At 39.2% G+C, this 15,987-nt stretch overlaps 1 protein-coding gene across 13 annotated transcripts in view; it reads left to right on the top strand.

The window, feature by feature from the left end:
- The window catches only part of TRPM3 (transient receptor potential cation channel subfamily M member 3), an 877,808-nt gene that overhangs the window by 616,931 nt on the left and 244,890 nt on the right, over positions 1-15,987 (top strand). For all 13 annotated transcript variants that reach the window (XM_063080764.1, XM_063080766.1, XM_063080768.1 and 10 more), the window contains exon 6: positions 7,507-7,678. In XM_063080764.1, coding sequence (XP_062936834.1) covers positions 7,507-7,678 — 172 coding nt within the window. The remainder of the gene's footprint in view (positions 1-7,506; positions 7,679-15,987) is intronic.

A 15,987-nucleotide genomic window follows, 5' to 3' on the forward strand; every position in this document is an offset into this window, starting at 1 on the left:
CCCAAGTCTCTCACAGTTGTGTAGGAAAGGGCCAATGCTTGCTGTGCCTGACCACACTCAGGTTCTCGGCTAGCTGCCGAGAAGCACTTACATTCACTTACATGGGAAACACAGTTTTGGTGAAGACAATATATTGAATTTGGATTCGGGCATGTTGATTTTGAAGCTCCTTTGAGATATCTACACGAAAATGTCTGGCAAGTCAGTGATTATGGAGGCAGAAGCTTAGGATCAAAATCTTGCTGCACACTTAGATTTGGAAGATGTCTCGTATAGATGGCAATCAAAGCCATCGTGGTGGATGAAGTCACCATGGGACAGTGTATAGAGTGAGGAAAAAGAGGGCCCAGACCTGGGTCCTAATGATCTCCAACATTTAATGGCTGAGCAGATGAAAAGCAGCTTACAAAAAGGACCAAAGAAAGTCTGAGAGGTAGGAGCAAAACCAGAGAGTGATAAAAGCCGAGGGAAGAGTGTGCTTCAGCAGGATGGAGTGAAGGCCAATGCTAAGTACTACCGAGAGGCTAAGGAAGGTCGGGACTTGCAAGTGTCCATCCTGCTTGTCAAGGTGGACATCATTGCCAGTATTGGTCCAAGCCATTCCAGAAGAATGATGTAGGAGCAAGGATGTTTCAGTGGGGCTGAGAATGAGGAAGAAGTAATGAAGCAGAGACAGCAGAGACCTTTTAGAGGTTTGGCTGTGATGGAGAGAAGAAATACAGATACCCAGAGAGAGCCATGATGTGAGGGATTTTTTTTTTCCAAGACGGGAAAGACTTGAGTCTGTTCACATTCCAATGGTAGAAAGGGACATAAGACTAGAATGGAGACCATTGATGAAGTAAGTCCTGGAGGGGCTGTGAAGTGGTGGGGTCCAGAGCTAATAAAGAGATATCAGCCACTTGTACACCAAAGAAGAGAAAAGAATGCATGAGCAGGGGGTTGGCCAGGGTCAGGATGCTGGAGATTTAGTCTGAAAGTTTATGATTTATCACTGAAATAATAACAACAACGATAACAACTACAACAACAACAATATTATGAACACTTTCGAAGAGCTTACTAAGTATAAGTGCCCTTCTAAGCACATTTACATAGATAAATGCATTTAATTCTCACAACAGCACTAAGGAGTTATTTTTAGTATCACTATCATCCTTCCTATTTTACTGATGGTAAAACTAAATACTGAGAGATTAAGCAAATTGCCCAGTATTTCATGACTAGTAAAGGATGTAGCTGGGATTTAAAGCTAGGCCACCTACTTGTCAAGACCATGTCCTTACCTATGACACAATACTGCTTCTCTATAATAATAACAGCTGTCATTTGAGATTATATGTGCATTGCTTTTTGAGCTTTGTAACTCAGTTAATCCTAACAATACTTCAATGAGGTGGTTACAACATGTCGGTTGGGGCTGCATCATCTGAAGGACTGAAAGGGGCTACTGTGTCCTCTTCCAGAGTGACTCACTCTCACTCACAGATTGTTGGTAGGAGTCCCTCGCCATGTGGACCACTTCATAGGACTGCTTTACTGTCTTCACGGCATGGCAACTGGCTTTCCCCAGAGTAAGCGATCTGAGAGAGCACTAAGAAGAACGCTTTTGTGACCAAGCTTTGGAAGTTAGACGCTACCTCTTCTGTTTTAGTCTATGCCTTAGAAGTGAGTCACTGAATCCAACCAAGACTAAGGAAAGAGTTTCAAAGTATTTCTGAACATATTTTAAAATCACTCCACCGATACATGGTGATTTCTAAAGAAAGTAACCCCTTTCAGAACTCACGAGCCTTTCCCTACTGCTGTAGGCCCTGTAGCTCAGGATGGGGCAAAAGGAAGTGAGTCTAATCAAGTGGAAAGCATGAAATGAGGACCGTGCACAGGCTGGGGACACATGTTCAAAGTGCTGCAGAAGGATGTAGGGGTTCCTCCCATGGATTTTAGTGGGAGGCACACAGCTCAAATATCTGGGCACTTTTGGAAATGGATCCCTGGGTTTGCTGGTTTCTTGTTTGGATTGCTGAGCTGAGAGGCAGCATCTGGGTCAGAATATGATCCTGCTTTATATCTAGACTTACAGCTGAGCTGCCTGAATGACAATGAATGGTGTCCCCGCTGGATCAGGCCTCCCTATGATTATGAGGACATGCAGAGCCTTTCTTCTTTGCATTTCATTCTCTCAGTCCCTGTGTTCCTTTTTCTCAGAAACAGAGCTGCTTCCCACTTCTCAGTGGTATCCCCTCTTCCCTCTCAGAAACGGGTGGCTGATCCTAAGAGAACCTTGCCACTCCTTTTGTTTCTCTCTCTCCAAAGCATGGCCCCATTTTGCTGCCTGCTGGTGCCTTTCCTGACCTCTGTATATGTACAGTTCTAGATGACTCATCTGGAAGTAATCTGATCAGCTCTCAGAAGGATTTTAATGACCAGCTGAGCCACTGGCAAAAATGTCCAGCAGCAAAACCAACCATAATATCTTCTATAAATTTAAAATCAGGTAGAGTCCTCTGTCTTCCCTCTGAATGTCCCCAGCCTGTGAAGGAATTTAAGATCTGTATGTGGTTTAGAGAATGAGTGTGGTTAGTGGGGCAAGTGTGGCCAAAACACTTCACTTCTCTGAACCCCTATAATTACACCTAAAAAATAAGCATGAAATGGATTAGTCCACGGGAAATTGTCTATCACAGCGTCTGGTATGCAATAAGTCGTCAATGTATTCTTATTTTCTCCCAGCCTAAATTAAAATTATGGTGCTATTTGGAGGGAAAAGATGACTCTTTAGGACACATCCCCTACCCTGCTACTTGCCTGGGGCGTGTTGACACACAACTCACTAGGTAATGAGGTCTGGGATTGCAGAAGGCCTGTGATTGATGGCACAAAAACCTGATTTAGACCAATTCAACTCTTTTCAGAACAGGAGTCCCAGGTGACCAAACTGCCCTTGCATTATAGAAAGCACCCCATAAAATGGGAGAGACCCAGGACATGAGCAAACTACCTTTTTTGTAGCCAACCACATGAAAGGTCATTGTTCTGTGCTAACTTGAAAAGAGCAAGTGCACTTTTTAACATGGGCTGTCCAAACTCAATTTTAGAGGTAGGAAGCCTTCAAAAATTATAGTCAAGTCCTCTACTTTACAGATGAGAAAACTGTTGTCCAAAAAGTTCCTTTCAATAAATATATTTTGAACATTTATTGTGAGATATTACTTAGATATGTGACTATGTATCTCCTCAAACCAACACAATACTTAACACATATTATATATTTCCTTAAGAAATTTCTTAATGAGTGAGTTAACGAATTAATGAATGAATTCAGAGATTTACCCAAGGTCCCAAATTGGAAACTAGAGGAAGTAGAACTAGAGCTCTCATTTCCTGACTTCCTGCTAAATACTCCTGTGTGAGACCAGACATGCATGAAAATAGCTAGGAAAACTCAGGCAGGTGTTTTAGATCAGCCTTCAGATGACTGATTTAAGCCCATCCGGCAAACATAAATGTGGCACTCTGGCACCTTATGAAGATGTTCAGTTTTTCCAGTGTCTCTCAATCAATCCCTTCCTAGCAATGACGTTGACCCTACCAATGCCTTATATAAAAGGGCCTTTACCTCCATTAACCCCTTAGAAAGTCCCCACTTCAGAGGGCGTCTTCGTTTTGGAGTCAAGGTATAAAGAGTCCTTGGAACCAGGATTTTATCAACCAGCCAGTACTAAGTGTTGTACAGTGGATTAGTGCATGAAGAATTCTCTCATTTACTCTTGAAGGACAAGAAAGAGAGGCAGAATGTCATTATTTAGAGATATTCTGGCCTGCCCCATGATGCCCAGAGAGCACTAAGTGTCTAAAATCCATTTCTAAGCAAATTTCCCTTCTAGGTATAGATACCCTGTTATTTGCCAATCATGACTATGAAGGCTTTTCAGACACTATTCAGCCTTTCTCAACCCAGGTTTTTTATCTCAACTACGAAACGCAGAAAATTATTTGGGGCAACTGAGTTCTCAGTTCTCCCAAAGACGGAACACAACCTGGACCATCCTATATTTTTAGGAGAGAAAGCGATCCATGCAAGGATGCTATAGGGCATTAGGACTTGATCTTCTCAGGAAACCTTGGCTGAGAAACATGCTAGAGTAATTCAGTATCCCTACAAGTTATGAACATGTCACAATTGTTCTTACTACACACACACACACATTTCCAAATAAGTTGTCTTCTTTTTATGAGCTCTTAACAATGAAAGTGGCTGCATTGCCTCCAAAATTTTGTCAGAGGAAAAGATTCATTTGTATTCATGCTATAAAAAGACTTTTTTTTAAATTTGGAAAACATAACAGGAAGATCAGCAAATCTTTTGTAGATATGCAAATTGTAACTCCAACAAAAATAGACTGTGGTATGTTTGTTACAAAGAACATTAAATGGATTTTGTAGGCAAGTTAGACCAAAATGCATTCCTCTAAAGTATTTGGGAAGTTATTTCCAACCTTGCAGTTAATCAACAAATAGTTCCAGAACCTCATTCTCTTAGATGCTTGGGAGAATGTGACAAAGCAAAGACACTTCACATATTTTACCAACAGATTGCTGATTTTTTTTTCTTTCTCTTTCCTTGCATTGATTTAAATCTCCTGTGTAAAACAAAAGTCAATGATCTATCTCATATCATTTCATTTTGATCATTAGTTTACAGTTGGAAAATTACCTTACAGTTGGTAAAGCAGAGCAGAGCTGGAGAAGGAATTAACATCTGTAGAATGCTTGCTATGAACCAGGCATGATGCTAGGTACTTTGCACATATAATCTCAACTAATCCCCATGAAGTCAGTGGTTTTATCATATGAGATTTAGAAGGTGAGACAGATTCACACAGCCATTGGCAGAACTGGGATTTAAACATATTTCTATGATTCATGTGTTCAGAATTGTTCCAGGATTCAGCACATCTTCCTCCAACGATGACTGAAAAATACGTCAGGACATTTTACTTATTATTTGGCAGACAAACTCTCTGCCAAAACATCACCAACTTTTAACTTGCCTTCATATAAGATCAAAAGAAATGGGGATCAGGAAGGTGAAAAAATGAAAATTCGTGAGTGATACTGCAAATGTGACCCTTTTGCCATGACTGGTTCAGATGTACAGTATCTCAAAATGCTGTCGATCTATGTTTCACAAGAAAAGAAGGTCAAAGTCAGAAGACTGGAGCATCACTGTCCTTAGAATACAATAATGGAAGAAACAGAATACAGAATATAGAATATGTCATATAGAACATAGTTAAATGACTTAACTAGCATCTTTTATTCTCAGGTTGTGGTAAACACATCAGCTTGGCCCAGAATCATTTTCATTCCTTTATTCATTTGAAAATTTCACTTTCATCAATAGTCTTTAAGTAGGCTACTAGGAATTAAAAAATGTAGACTTGTGTCTCAGCCAGCATAAATATCTGGAGTTTGCTATCACACATAATATGATAGTTTAACCTCTAGAAAAATTCACTGTCCCCCATCTCTGTGAAACTGCTTTGGGTCTTTCCCCTCCTTCACATGGAGTCTTGCAGGAGCTGCTGTCAGAGAGGAGAGAAGAGTAGCAAAAGCATTTTCTTCTGTCCAAAAGCACAATGCAGAGGCACTTTACGAACAGGAAGAAGTCTTTCTGCTAAGCCAATTTCAACACAGCATTAATATTTATTAATTTGCACTCTGCTATAGAATAAATGTTTTATGATCAAAAATGAATAGCAACAAAATGGGAATTTCAACCACAAGCAACCTACTCTCTCAGTGATAAAGATCTCAGGATGAGGTTATCAAACCACTGTCCACATCTGTGGGGGGACTCTCACTTACTCATCTACACAAAGGAATAATTGATTACTGTTCCATGTGATTACTAGAGGCACTAATCAAAAAGTTATGGGATTCCTTTATCAATAAGAGCCAACAAAAATGTAGCTATGAATCAATGTTATATTAATGCTCCATTAACTAATGGGGCATAAATTAATGGAGCTTAAGGCTGTTTCAAAAGCTCAAAATTATATACACGTTTTAAATTTAAATTAGATCAATTCCCAAACAATTCAGAAAAGAGAATTTTTGAACAAAATTATGCCTGTTTCAAGTTTGCCTGTTCATTCATTCACTATTTATTGAGTACATTTTATTTGCCAGGCACATAGAAATGTGGGGTTTTGAATCAACAATCAAGGTCTAAAAAATGGCTTACATGAGATCTTCACTATTGAAGACTGCCCTTATTAAATCACTTTGTAATTCCTTTAACAGACAGCTCAGTCTTACTACAGCTTTTCATGATGAGTTATTACATACTGAAAAAAACAAGAGCATCTCAACTCTATAATTAATGTACACACTGCACAAAGGCACAGAACTAAAAGCCCAGTAGAATTTACTTTTGTCTTGTCAGTTTCAATGATTCAATACAGTGATAGCTGTACTGAGACCATATAACAATGAGCCTGCCGAATGTTCCCTTTTCACAGTTTTGAGTGAAGTTCCCACCTAAATATTTTAGGAGATTTCCAACACAACATCTGTGTTTCCGTTAGGTCTAAGCAGTGTGGGGAAAAGGAACAAGCATAGATTTTTGAATCAGGCAGACCTAGATATGAGTCCTGGTTGTGTGTGTAGTAAACTCTAGGAAAATTTACTTTACCTCTTTGTTTCTCAGTTTCTTCATCTGCAAAATGAACATAACAGCATCTATCTTGCAGGATTGTTGCCAGGAATATAAGCAATGTATATAAAGCAATGAGTTCACAATACGGATTGATTTTCTTTTTGTATCAAAAATCCGAACTGAAAATTGCTCTATTGTAGGTAGAGTAATTTGTTAAAATAACAACAACAAAAAAGGTAGAATAAGACAGAAGTGGACATTTTGGGCCTGATTCATATTTATCTCATGAGACAGTTATTTCACATTCAAGATCTCCACTTGAATAAGGTGTCTAATAAAAACAGAGTTGATTTTAAATAGCAGACCTTCAAATTACTGAATGGGATTGACAAAAAAGATCACATTGCTCCCTTCCCCACCCCCACCATTCTCCAGAATCATGATTGTTCTGCGCCTATTAAAGTATGGGCATGATCGAGAAGGAAAAGAAACAAAATAACTAAACTTAAAAATTATTTTTGGTTGATTAGCAAATAAAAGACCAACTTCAAAATAAAACAATTGTTGTCATGCCAGTGTTTTAATACAATGAAAGCACAAAGTCTAATTTTTGTATAAATTCAAAAAGTAATTAATACTCCTTTAAATATAGTCTTGCTTTGAATGGAGTGTTTATCATAAATCATGCTTCTCGCCAACACAATACTAGAAAAATGATATAGACTGTACTTCCACTGCACTGAGGAGCTGATTTTCTTTCTTTCCTTCTTTCACCTCTATATTCCCTTTCTATCTTGTTTTCTTTTCTCTGATTTCTGCCCCTTCCTTTTGATACCCTGCAGGTTGTCCGGCCATACCAGACCATGTCCAACCCCATGAGCAAGCTCACTGTTCTCAACAGCATGCACTCCCATTTCATTCTGGCTGACAATGGGACCACTGGCAAATATGGAGCAGAGGTGAAACTTCGGAGACAACTGGAAAAGCACATTTCACTCCAGAAGATAAACACAAGTAAGTAATGCATTGTTCCCATGGTCATGCCTCATAGGAAGTACATAGAAAATCAATAAACTTAAGTACACCATGCAGCAATACTATAAAACATTGAGCAAGTTTCCAATACAGACCATTATTTCTACTGGGCCTGTGGTTAGAATGAGAGGAAGTCTTGCAGAGGAGGATGATTGGAGGTGGAAGAACTGGTTACACAATTAGTGGACAGAAGCTCATTAATCACATGTGAAAAATTCAACCCTGTCTGGGATTTGTGAATGCAAATAAGCTTTCTTCTCCAAACTTTTTTTTTTTTTTTTTTTTTACATCCTTTACACAATAAACTAAGGAGTACACAGCACCCTAGAGAAATTATATGTATTTATTCAGCTTTTTTTGGTGGCTAAAAAAAGAACAAAAAGAAAAACAGGTTTTGATCTTAGCACAGATCTGGCTGTGGAAGGCATTTCAAGGGAACTAAACATTCTCTCAGATAAAGCATCATAAGAAACCATCTTGAAATTTTAACTGTCTCTTAATTTTATGTGTGTATTTCATTGCTGTAGATGTATGTGTATACTTACATGCACTACATAGCCGTATTCAATGGTTACGTTAACGTTATCTCTTAAGTACTTATGTGCTCTATGCTGTATTTATTGTGTAAACATTTGTTTTAACTGTAAAAAGGTAGCATTGTAAAAACAGCAATGCTCTCCAGATCACTAAATGGCTTGCATTTAAATATGATTGAGGTAGGAAAACAGTCTACTGTCCCTCCTTACAAAATAAAATCCAATTTGTTTTCACAAAGTAACAGGTGAGGTTTCCTGACAGGCTCAAACTTTGTGGTAATTATGTGCCCCATCAGGGAAACTTTGATCTAATTGATCAAAATTCCACAGCCTCCAATTCCAAATAACAAAAACTTCTCTTTGGTTAGATTAATTTTCAAAAGTTCGGTGTAATGTGATTCAACTTGTCCAAATCCCTTCTCTCTTCTCTGATCTTTTCTCTGTGTCTGTCCTAAATGGGGCCTCGTTGCTATAACCACCTTAACCATGTTGGACCTAGCAGACCACAACCTCTTCCTATACTCTCTTGTCTGGTTCTTTTAGCTACTTAAACTACTGTTTAAGCGGCCGAATTTCATACTTTCATCTTTTTCACAGTAAAATCTGAAATAAAAACTTTGGCTTATATTTGAAGTAAAAATTGTATTAGGAAATTCCTTTCCCCAACTGTCTTTGGAAAGAAGAAACACAGTATTATCCCGAGGTGAACATCTGCTAGAAAAAAAATCATAGAAAAGACTGGAAACTGATCCAGAGACCAGAAGAGATCAAATGTAACAAAGCACTTATCAACAAATCGTAGGTTTTGCTGTAGATACTAAAGCTGAATTTCATCCAGATATTTGATAGAACAGGCAAATGTTATGTAATTAGTGTTAGCTACTTAGGTTTTTGTAGGCCATTGCATTACATTTTTTATGCCATCAAGTTAAGAATAAGAGCTTAAATAGGAGTACGCTGGAAGCTGAGGAGATGGGAGCAGGGAGATGAGCAATGAATTCAGGGTTAAGTTCAATATTCAGTAATGAGACAAAATCTGTCTAGACAGGCAAAGCTTGTTCTTGTGCCAGGCCCTGGTGGCAGCTGGGCCAGTTAGTCAGTGGTGTGGAGAGCAGAGCTGGGTGTGTCATGTGTAAGTTACACACCCAGCAGAGGGGATGCGAGCAGGTCTTACAGGCAGCCAGGGCTCGATTATCAAGCCTTGTGCCTCACAGGCTGCCCAAAGGAAAGGGCGCCTTTTCTAGTTGGCCATGCCAGAGGTGTCCCCTTTCATAATTTATGTGCCCGGAAGGGTGCCTTTCTTGGGAGCTCACAGAGGTGCTGTATGTGTGGGTGGCCCTGCAGGGGAGGCACAGGGAGGCTCAGTGAGGAGCGGAGCCCAGTGGCATGGAGCTGAAGAGCTTGCCACAACAAATGGGTGGGAGGGCAGAGGTGCTGGAGGAGCCAGACGCTAGTCCTTGGGGAGATCATCAAGGACACGTCACACCCATTCGTAGAGACACGGGGCCCTTGCTAGATTATCAAGGCAGGCAGCAGTACATGGGCACATTAACAAGGAGAAACCCAATAGGGGTCTAGGGTACAAAGTAGGGGAGAGAAGCCAAGTACCAGGGGACTTTGGGGACTGTATCTGAGGCTTCATGGAAACCCACAAGATCCTATTCAGTGAATATAATTAAATGGGAAGAGGAGGGTTACAGAAGTCCAACAGAGATCCCTGAGGTTGCAGAATGTAAAAAGTCTCAGTGTTGGGAATTTGCCCTTGAGCTGAAGTGAATGATATCAGGATTTAGCTCCTATACCAGTCCTATCCCTGAACTTAATAAAGGAATGATCACCAACTCATCGTGGTTTGCCCGGGACTTTCTCAGGTTTAGCACTGAAAGTCCCACATCCCTGAATCCCCTTGGTCCCTGGCAAACCGAAATGAATGGGCACCCTACAGTGAGTGACTCTTAAGCCATTAGGTCTACTTCCCTTTATCTGTACTTAGCCCTGAAAGCAGGGAGGGAGGACCAAGCTCCTTGGAGTGTAAGGAATGACCCAGGCTTATTGCATAGAGCAGGACCTTGAGGTCTCCATTCAGTTAGCTGCAAAGAAAAGTGAGAACACAGAAGCTTCCAGAGTAGAACTGAGAAAGACAGGCAAAAAGTTGATCTGCTCATAACATGAAACAACAAAAGTAAGAATACAGATCTTTAATGCAATCCTCAGTCAATATTTTAGAACAGCAATGTTACTTTCTAATCTGGACACTATTTTATTCTTTGTATCACAATTAGCAGCAATGTGGTTCTTCCTTTTAGAAATAAAATTTTATTCTATAAGTTTATCCTAGAAATTCATATTCTGAAGAATATTTCCCTTCAATATTAAGCAAATCCTGCTCAGGAAGCCCATAAACCCTTCCTCATCAACACTGCCAATTATTAATAATAACATATCACAAGCACCAAGTGTTTTACCTTTTTCTCAGCACTCTGGCATCCGTTTCATTGTCTCTCCCCTCTGTGAATTCCTCCTTTTAACAGTCAGTAGGAAAGCACGGTCATCAGTTCTTGATGTACTTTGGTTATGAAAGAGAAGCCTTGCAGACATGAGCAGTCGCCTGCTTTAGAAGGTTTTTCCATCTGCAGTTCTTTAAACTTCAAATTTAATATGCAAGGAAAAATTTCAATGATTCCTTTAATAAGTATATAATTATTGAACTCTGATTATGTACCAGTCATGGTTAAGGTCAAGAATACAAGTCATGGAGCTTAAGTCAAGAAAGGCAAAGAGTAATAAATAAAAAAGTAAACAAGTAAATATATGATGCCCAGTAGTAAAAAAGTGCTATTAAGAAAAATAAAGCAGGATAGGGTATATGTCTGTGAACATGCGTGCATGCACACGTGTGTCTTGGGAGGATAGTCTAGATAAGATGATTAGGAATGGCCTCTAGGAGGAGATGGCATTTAAGCAGAGACTTGAATGAAGTAGGGTGGGCTGGCTATGGAAAGGGCATTCCAGGGAGAGCAAAAGCCCAGGGTGTTGGAAGGAGAGGAAGGAAAGCTAGTGAAGAGTTGGGTTTTATTCTCACAGACTTTGGTTCCAGCAAAATACAGGCTGTCCTTAAAACTTCACTCTGCTGTTGTTTGTAAAGATTGACTGAGGCAAGGGGCAAGACTAAAAGCCAGAAAATACTTTTAGGAGACCATTGCAATGATGCAGGTGGGAGACAACAGTGGTTTGAATTAGGATGACAGAAGTAGTAGTAAAAAGTGGTTGGATTATAAGTATGTATTATATATGATATATTTTTCATATATTATATATTATACATATTACTGGAAGGAGGGAGAGAGAGGAAAGAGATTGAATGATCTTTTCTTTAATTGTCTAAAATATACATAACGTGAAATTTACCATTTTAACCATTTTTCAGCTTACAATACAACCACTATTCTACTTTATGTCATTATAAATTTGCTCATTCTAGGTCCCTCATATAAGTGGAATCGTACAACACTTGTTCTAAGATATATTTTGAAGGTAGAGGTCAAGAGGTCTTGCTAATGAACGGGCAACCAGAGCAAAGAATAAACACATCAAAGCTGCTGCTCAATCATCCTTCCAGACACCAATGTATTCTTCAAACAGTGGGACTAGATGAGAGCCCCTGAGGAGTAAGTGTTTATAGAAAAGAAAGTGGGTAGAGGACAAGTCTCTAGGGAATTTGAACAAAGTCTTTGAAAAGGTGGAAGGGAATAAGATTTGGTGCACAGATGCAGACCAGGAGGGAAGTCAGAGTATATGGGCGTAGACATGGGTAGGATGGCGCATTTCCCATGGGAAGATAGGTGGTTCTCTATAGATAGCTTCTATATCTAAATAAAATAATACAGGAGGCCATCGGCTGGAAGTGTAGATGGGGAGAAGGTGCTGGAGATTAGGGAGAGAAAAGAACGATAGTTTAGAGTCTGGGAGAGTGAACAGATGAGGAAAATGTAGGATTACCATGCATCCCACTTGACATTTGTGCTCTCACATTTAAAGAGTGTAAATCATCAGGGTTGCATGGGTGTTTTCCAGCCATGTTCAGCTGCAGTAGTAGAATAGGCATAGAGTTGGGATTTTGCCTGCTAAGTAGAAAAGAGGAAGAGAGAATCCAGGCAATGAGGCTCATATGTTCTCTATACACCCATATCCAAGAGTATCCTCAGTGTCTATGGATGAAAGAAATGCTGTGACTGACATTTAAAAGAACATAAATCATTAATCTAAAAGATCAGACTGAGGTGCAGAGAGGTGGTTAAGTGAATTATCAAAAGTGACCCACATCTTTTGAAGTATTTAAGTAAACAAATATGCACAATAAATAATTCTTAGTATTTATTTTATTGCTGTCCATATATTCACATAAATTGGATCAACTCAGCATATTGCTAGAAATGTAGTAGCTGCTTAATAAACATGTGTTAGCTGAAAGAATAAGTTCCAAGAGACTACTCCAGAAAGTAGCATCTATGTATCCTAACGGGGATTTAAAATCCCAAGCATACATTTTGTAATTATTTTTATTATCCAAAAATGCCAAACAAATGCAAAAATTAGAGATTTTATTGTAATACCCCCCTATACTATCACCCAGCCTCTACGTTTATCTGTCCATGCCAATCTTGTATATTCTATGCATACACCCACCTATTTCCCCCTCTGGATAATTTTGAAGGACATCCAGACAGCATATCATTTCATCCATAAATATTTCAGTACTGAAGCATTTGTTTAAACTTGTGATGGCCACACATAGGCTACATTTTTAAAGCACTTTTTGAACTCAGTCAGCAACATAATAGCAAATATGGATCCCAGAATTCTTTAACAATTCTTTCAAAAAATAAAATTAGGAACTACATTATTGCATGCTAAAATTCATTTAAGAAATTGACAATCATCTTTTCTAGTCCCAATTTCTACTCTCAGCTGACCAAAAACCATTCAAAACAAATATTAACATCGCTATTCTTTAAAACGAAGGTTAGAAAAATGCCCAGCACTTGTGACTTTCTTTCAAAGGTTTGAAGAGAAGGGCATAACTTTTGGGAGAAGAGCAAGTCTTTGCCTGTTGCCAGTGATATACCTGACAGTGGCAGGTAGACCCAGCAGTTCAGGTAATCGTGGTTCTGTGACCTTAGGCTAGTTATTGTATTTCTTGTATTCAAGTTATTGTATTTCTTTGTTTCTGCATCTGTGAACCAGGAGTAATAAGTCCTCCCAGTGCTATGATCAAATGAGTCACCACATGAAAGGATTCTGGCATGTGGCAATTCAGAAATACTGATTCCCTTCCTGACTTCTCAGTGTGCAGTGGTCCCCCAGTGGAAAACCATGTACCATGTCTCTGTAGCCTCACTGCCATAGCTTCCAACCTGAGACCCAGACGCTCTCACTCAAAGCCTGTCAAGAGTCCAGAGTGCTCATCAGAATAACTTTACCACAAGTCGTAACCTGCCTCTGATTGTTAAGGAGAAGCCATGGACCCCATTAGTTACAGAAAGGGGCCAAGGAAAGGCAGAGGCTTAAAATTATATTCTGGTACATATTACCAAGCCTCTGGTGGCATTACTTGTTAAAGAGCAATTGATTAAATTTCTTGGTCATTGCGCAATAACCAGAAAACTCTTTTATTTTTTCTATACTGTTGAAAATATATTCTAAACTATAGTTGTTCCTCCTGCCTGAGTAAACAGACTGTAATGGAGAAAATTTAACCTTTCTTTAGAGATGCAAACTGGATCAGTGTCTCAGAATAATCACGAATGTCATGTAGGATTGTTGAATACTCTGCTTGTCAGGGGTGTTGGAATTTATGCTGAATATGAACTGGCCCAAGATATATCTCAAAAATTAGGATTTGAGCCAATATCAGATTACCATTTTATTCAAAAAGAAAATAGGAGGGAGAAGACAGACATCTAATTTTCTTTAGGCTCCTTTTGATTAAGGTGTTACTTACTCCTTTGTATTTGGATGTTACCTTAGGTTTGGCTGAATGGAAATTTTATTTGAATTGCAAACCTAATTATATTGTGAACATCAGTCTTGGATGTAGGAAATTTTATTATGAAGCTAGAAATTTTTGACTTTGTCATCTCCCTACTAGAAAATGAAATCTACGTCAGACTAAATCCAGTCTAAGGGATTATTTTCCCCAAGGCGTACCTTATCAATAGATACAAATTTTGCAATATTAACTGATGGCCGTGTCTGGGTAGGTTTAGAGTATCATAACCAGTGCTTTTGCTACTTTTGAGGTTTGCTTGAAAGAGACTTTGATGCTCCGTTTTTTCTTTGCCCTGGAGTAACGTCTGACATTTGAACTCAGCCTCATCCAAGGGAGCCATTACCCCGTTTTTCCCTACAGCAGCAGATTCAAATGGGCTTGGCATTTCTAAGTAAATAAGTAGCAGAAACGATTGCAGAATTCATAAAATATAATCAAATTCGCTATTTAAGGATATTGAAACTTAGAAATCTCTGGAAAAAAGACACTTTATTATGAAGTTCCTAAGTAAACACACCTATTCATCTATGATAGAGTGCTTACTCACATGAACTAACAAAAACACTATCACAATAGTGTTCCCCAGTAGGACAGAATGTCATCCTGTTATGCTTTATTGTGGGGAACAAATATTTCCCCTTCCCACTGAGTTGTATGATACATGGACCCCATGAACCCGCTGGTGCACAAAGCTGGCAAAGTCCAACTGGTCACAGGAGATTTTATTTTAAAAATCCTCATCTCTGCAAGGTGACACATATCAATTTGAAGCATTTGTTTCAGTGAGATTTCCATAATCAGAAATAAGTACTCACGACTGTGTCATTTATACCCTGGTTCTTTTACCACTATTTTTAGTGATAATTCTGAAACACGGCTATAGTCATTCTCAACTAGGGTGACACTGCCTCCCCTAGGAGGCATTTTAACAAGTGAGAGGGGATTGGGGATTGTCACAATTTCTGGTGTTTATTATGGCATGGGAGAGGGAGCAGGAATGTTCAGTACACAGGTTCATTTCATATGAAGAACTGCCTGGCCCCAATACCAGTAGCATCCCTTAGGAAACATATTTCCTTGAGTTTTCTTTTCTTTTTCTTTTTTTCTAAATCTTTCCAATAGCCCTCACTTTATTTGGCAGAACCACATCCTTCCAAAATAGTCTATCCAAGTTTATAGGCATAAGTAGAAGAAGCATCATTAGTGAGTAGCAGTGAGATTCAAAATATTGAAAACCTACAAAGACTTTGGAATTGTAAGTCCACAGCCCAGGCTGGATGTCAGCCCCAGAACCTCCTTCAGATCCTAAGGTCACTTGCTATTAAGAAGCTCTTCCTTACGTCTAACTTCATTTGCACTGAATCTTAAGCCTGTTTTCTCCCAGGTAAAGACCAAAGTCACTGTCTGTGTTAGAGCTCTCGGTATATATGAAAACTGTAAACGGACTTGAATTGACCTTTCTACCATAATGGCTTTTTATTTGAGACATACCAACTTGCTTAACAGGCAGAACTAACTCATGAAGTAAATCCGATCCAAATTTCCAATTCAGCAGCAGCTACTCTTGGCACCACTGCTTTATACGTTTCAGGCTCAGTGACTCCAGAAATGTGCTTAACATCAAGAGCTTCCCTGTCAGAGTCCTCGATGCTCAGAGAAATCCTACAGTCCCCAGCTATGGGCTGACTTGTGGGGAGAGGCAA

The sequence above is a fragment of the Cynocephalus volans genome, chromosome 16 (genome assembly GCF_027409185.1).
Source record: "Cynocephalus volans isolate mCynVol1 chromosome 16, mCynVol1.pri, whole genome shotgun sequence".
Lineage (NCBI taxonomy): Eukaryota > Metazoa > Chordata > Mammalia > Dermoptera > Cynocephalidae > Cynocephalus > Cynocephalus volans.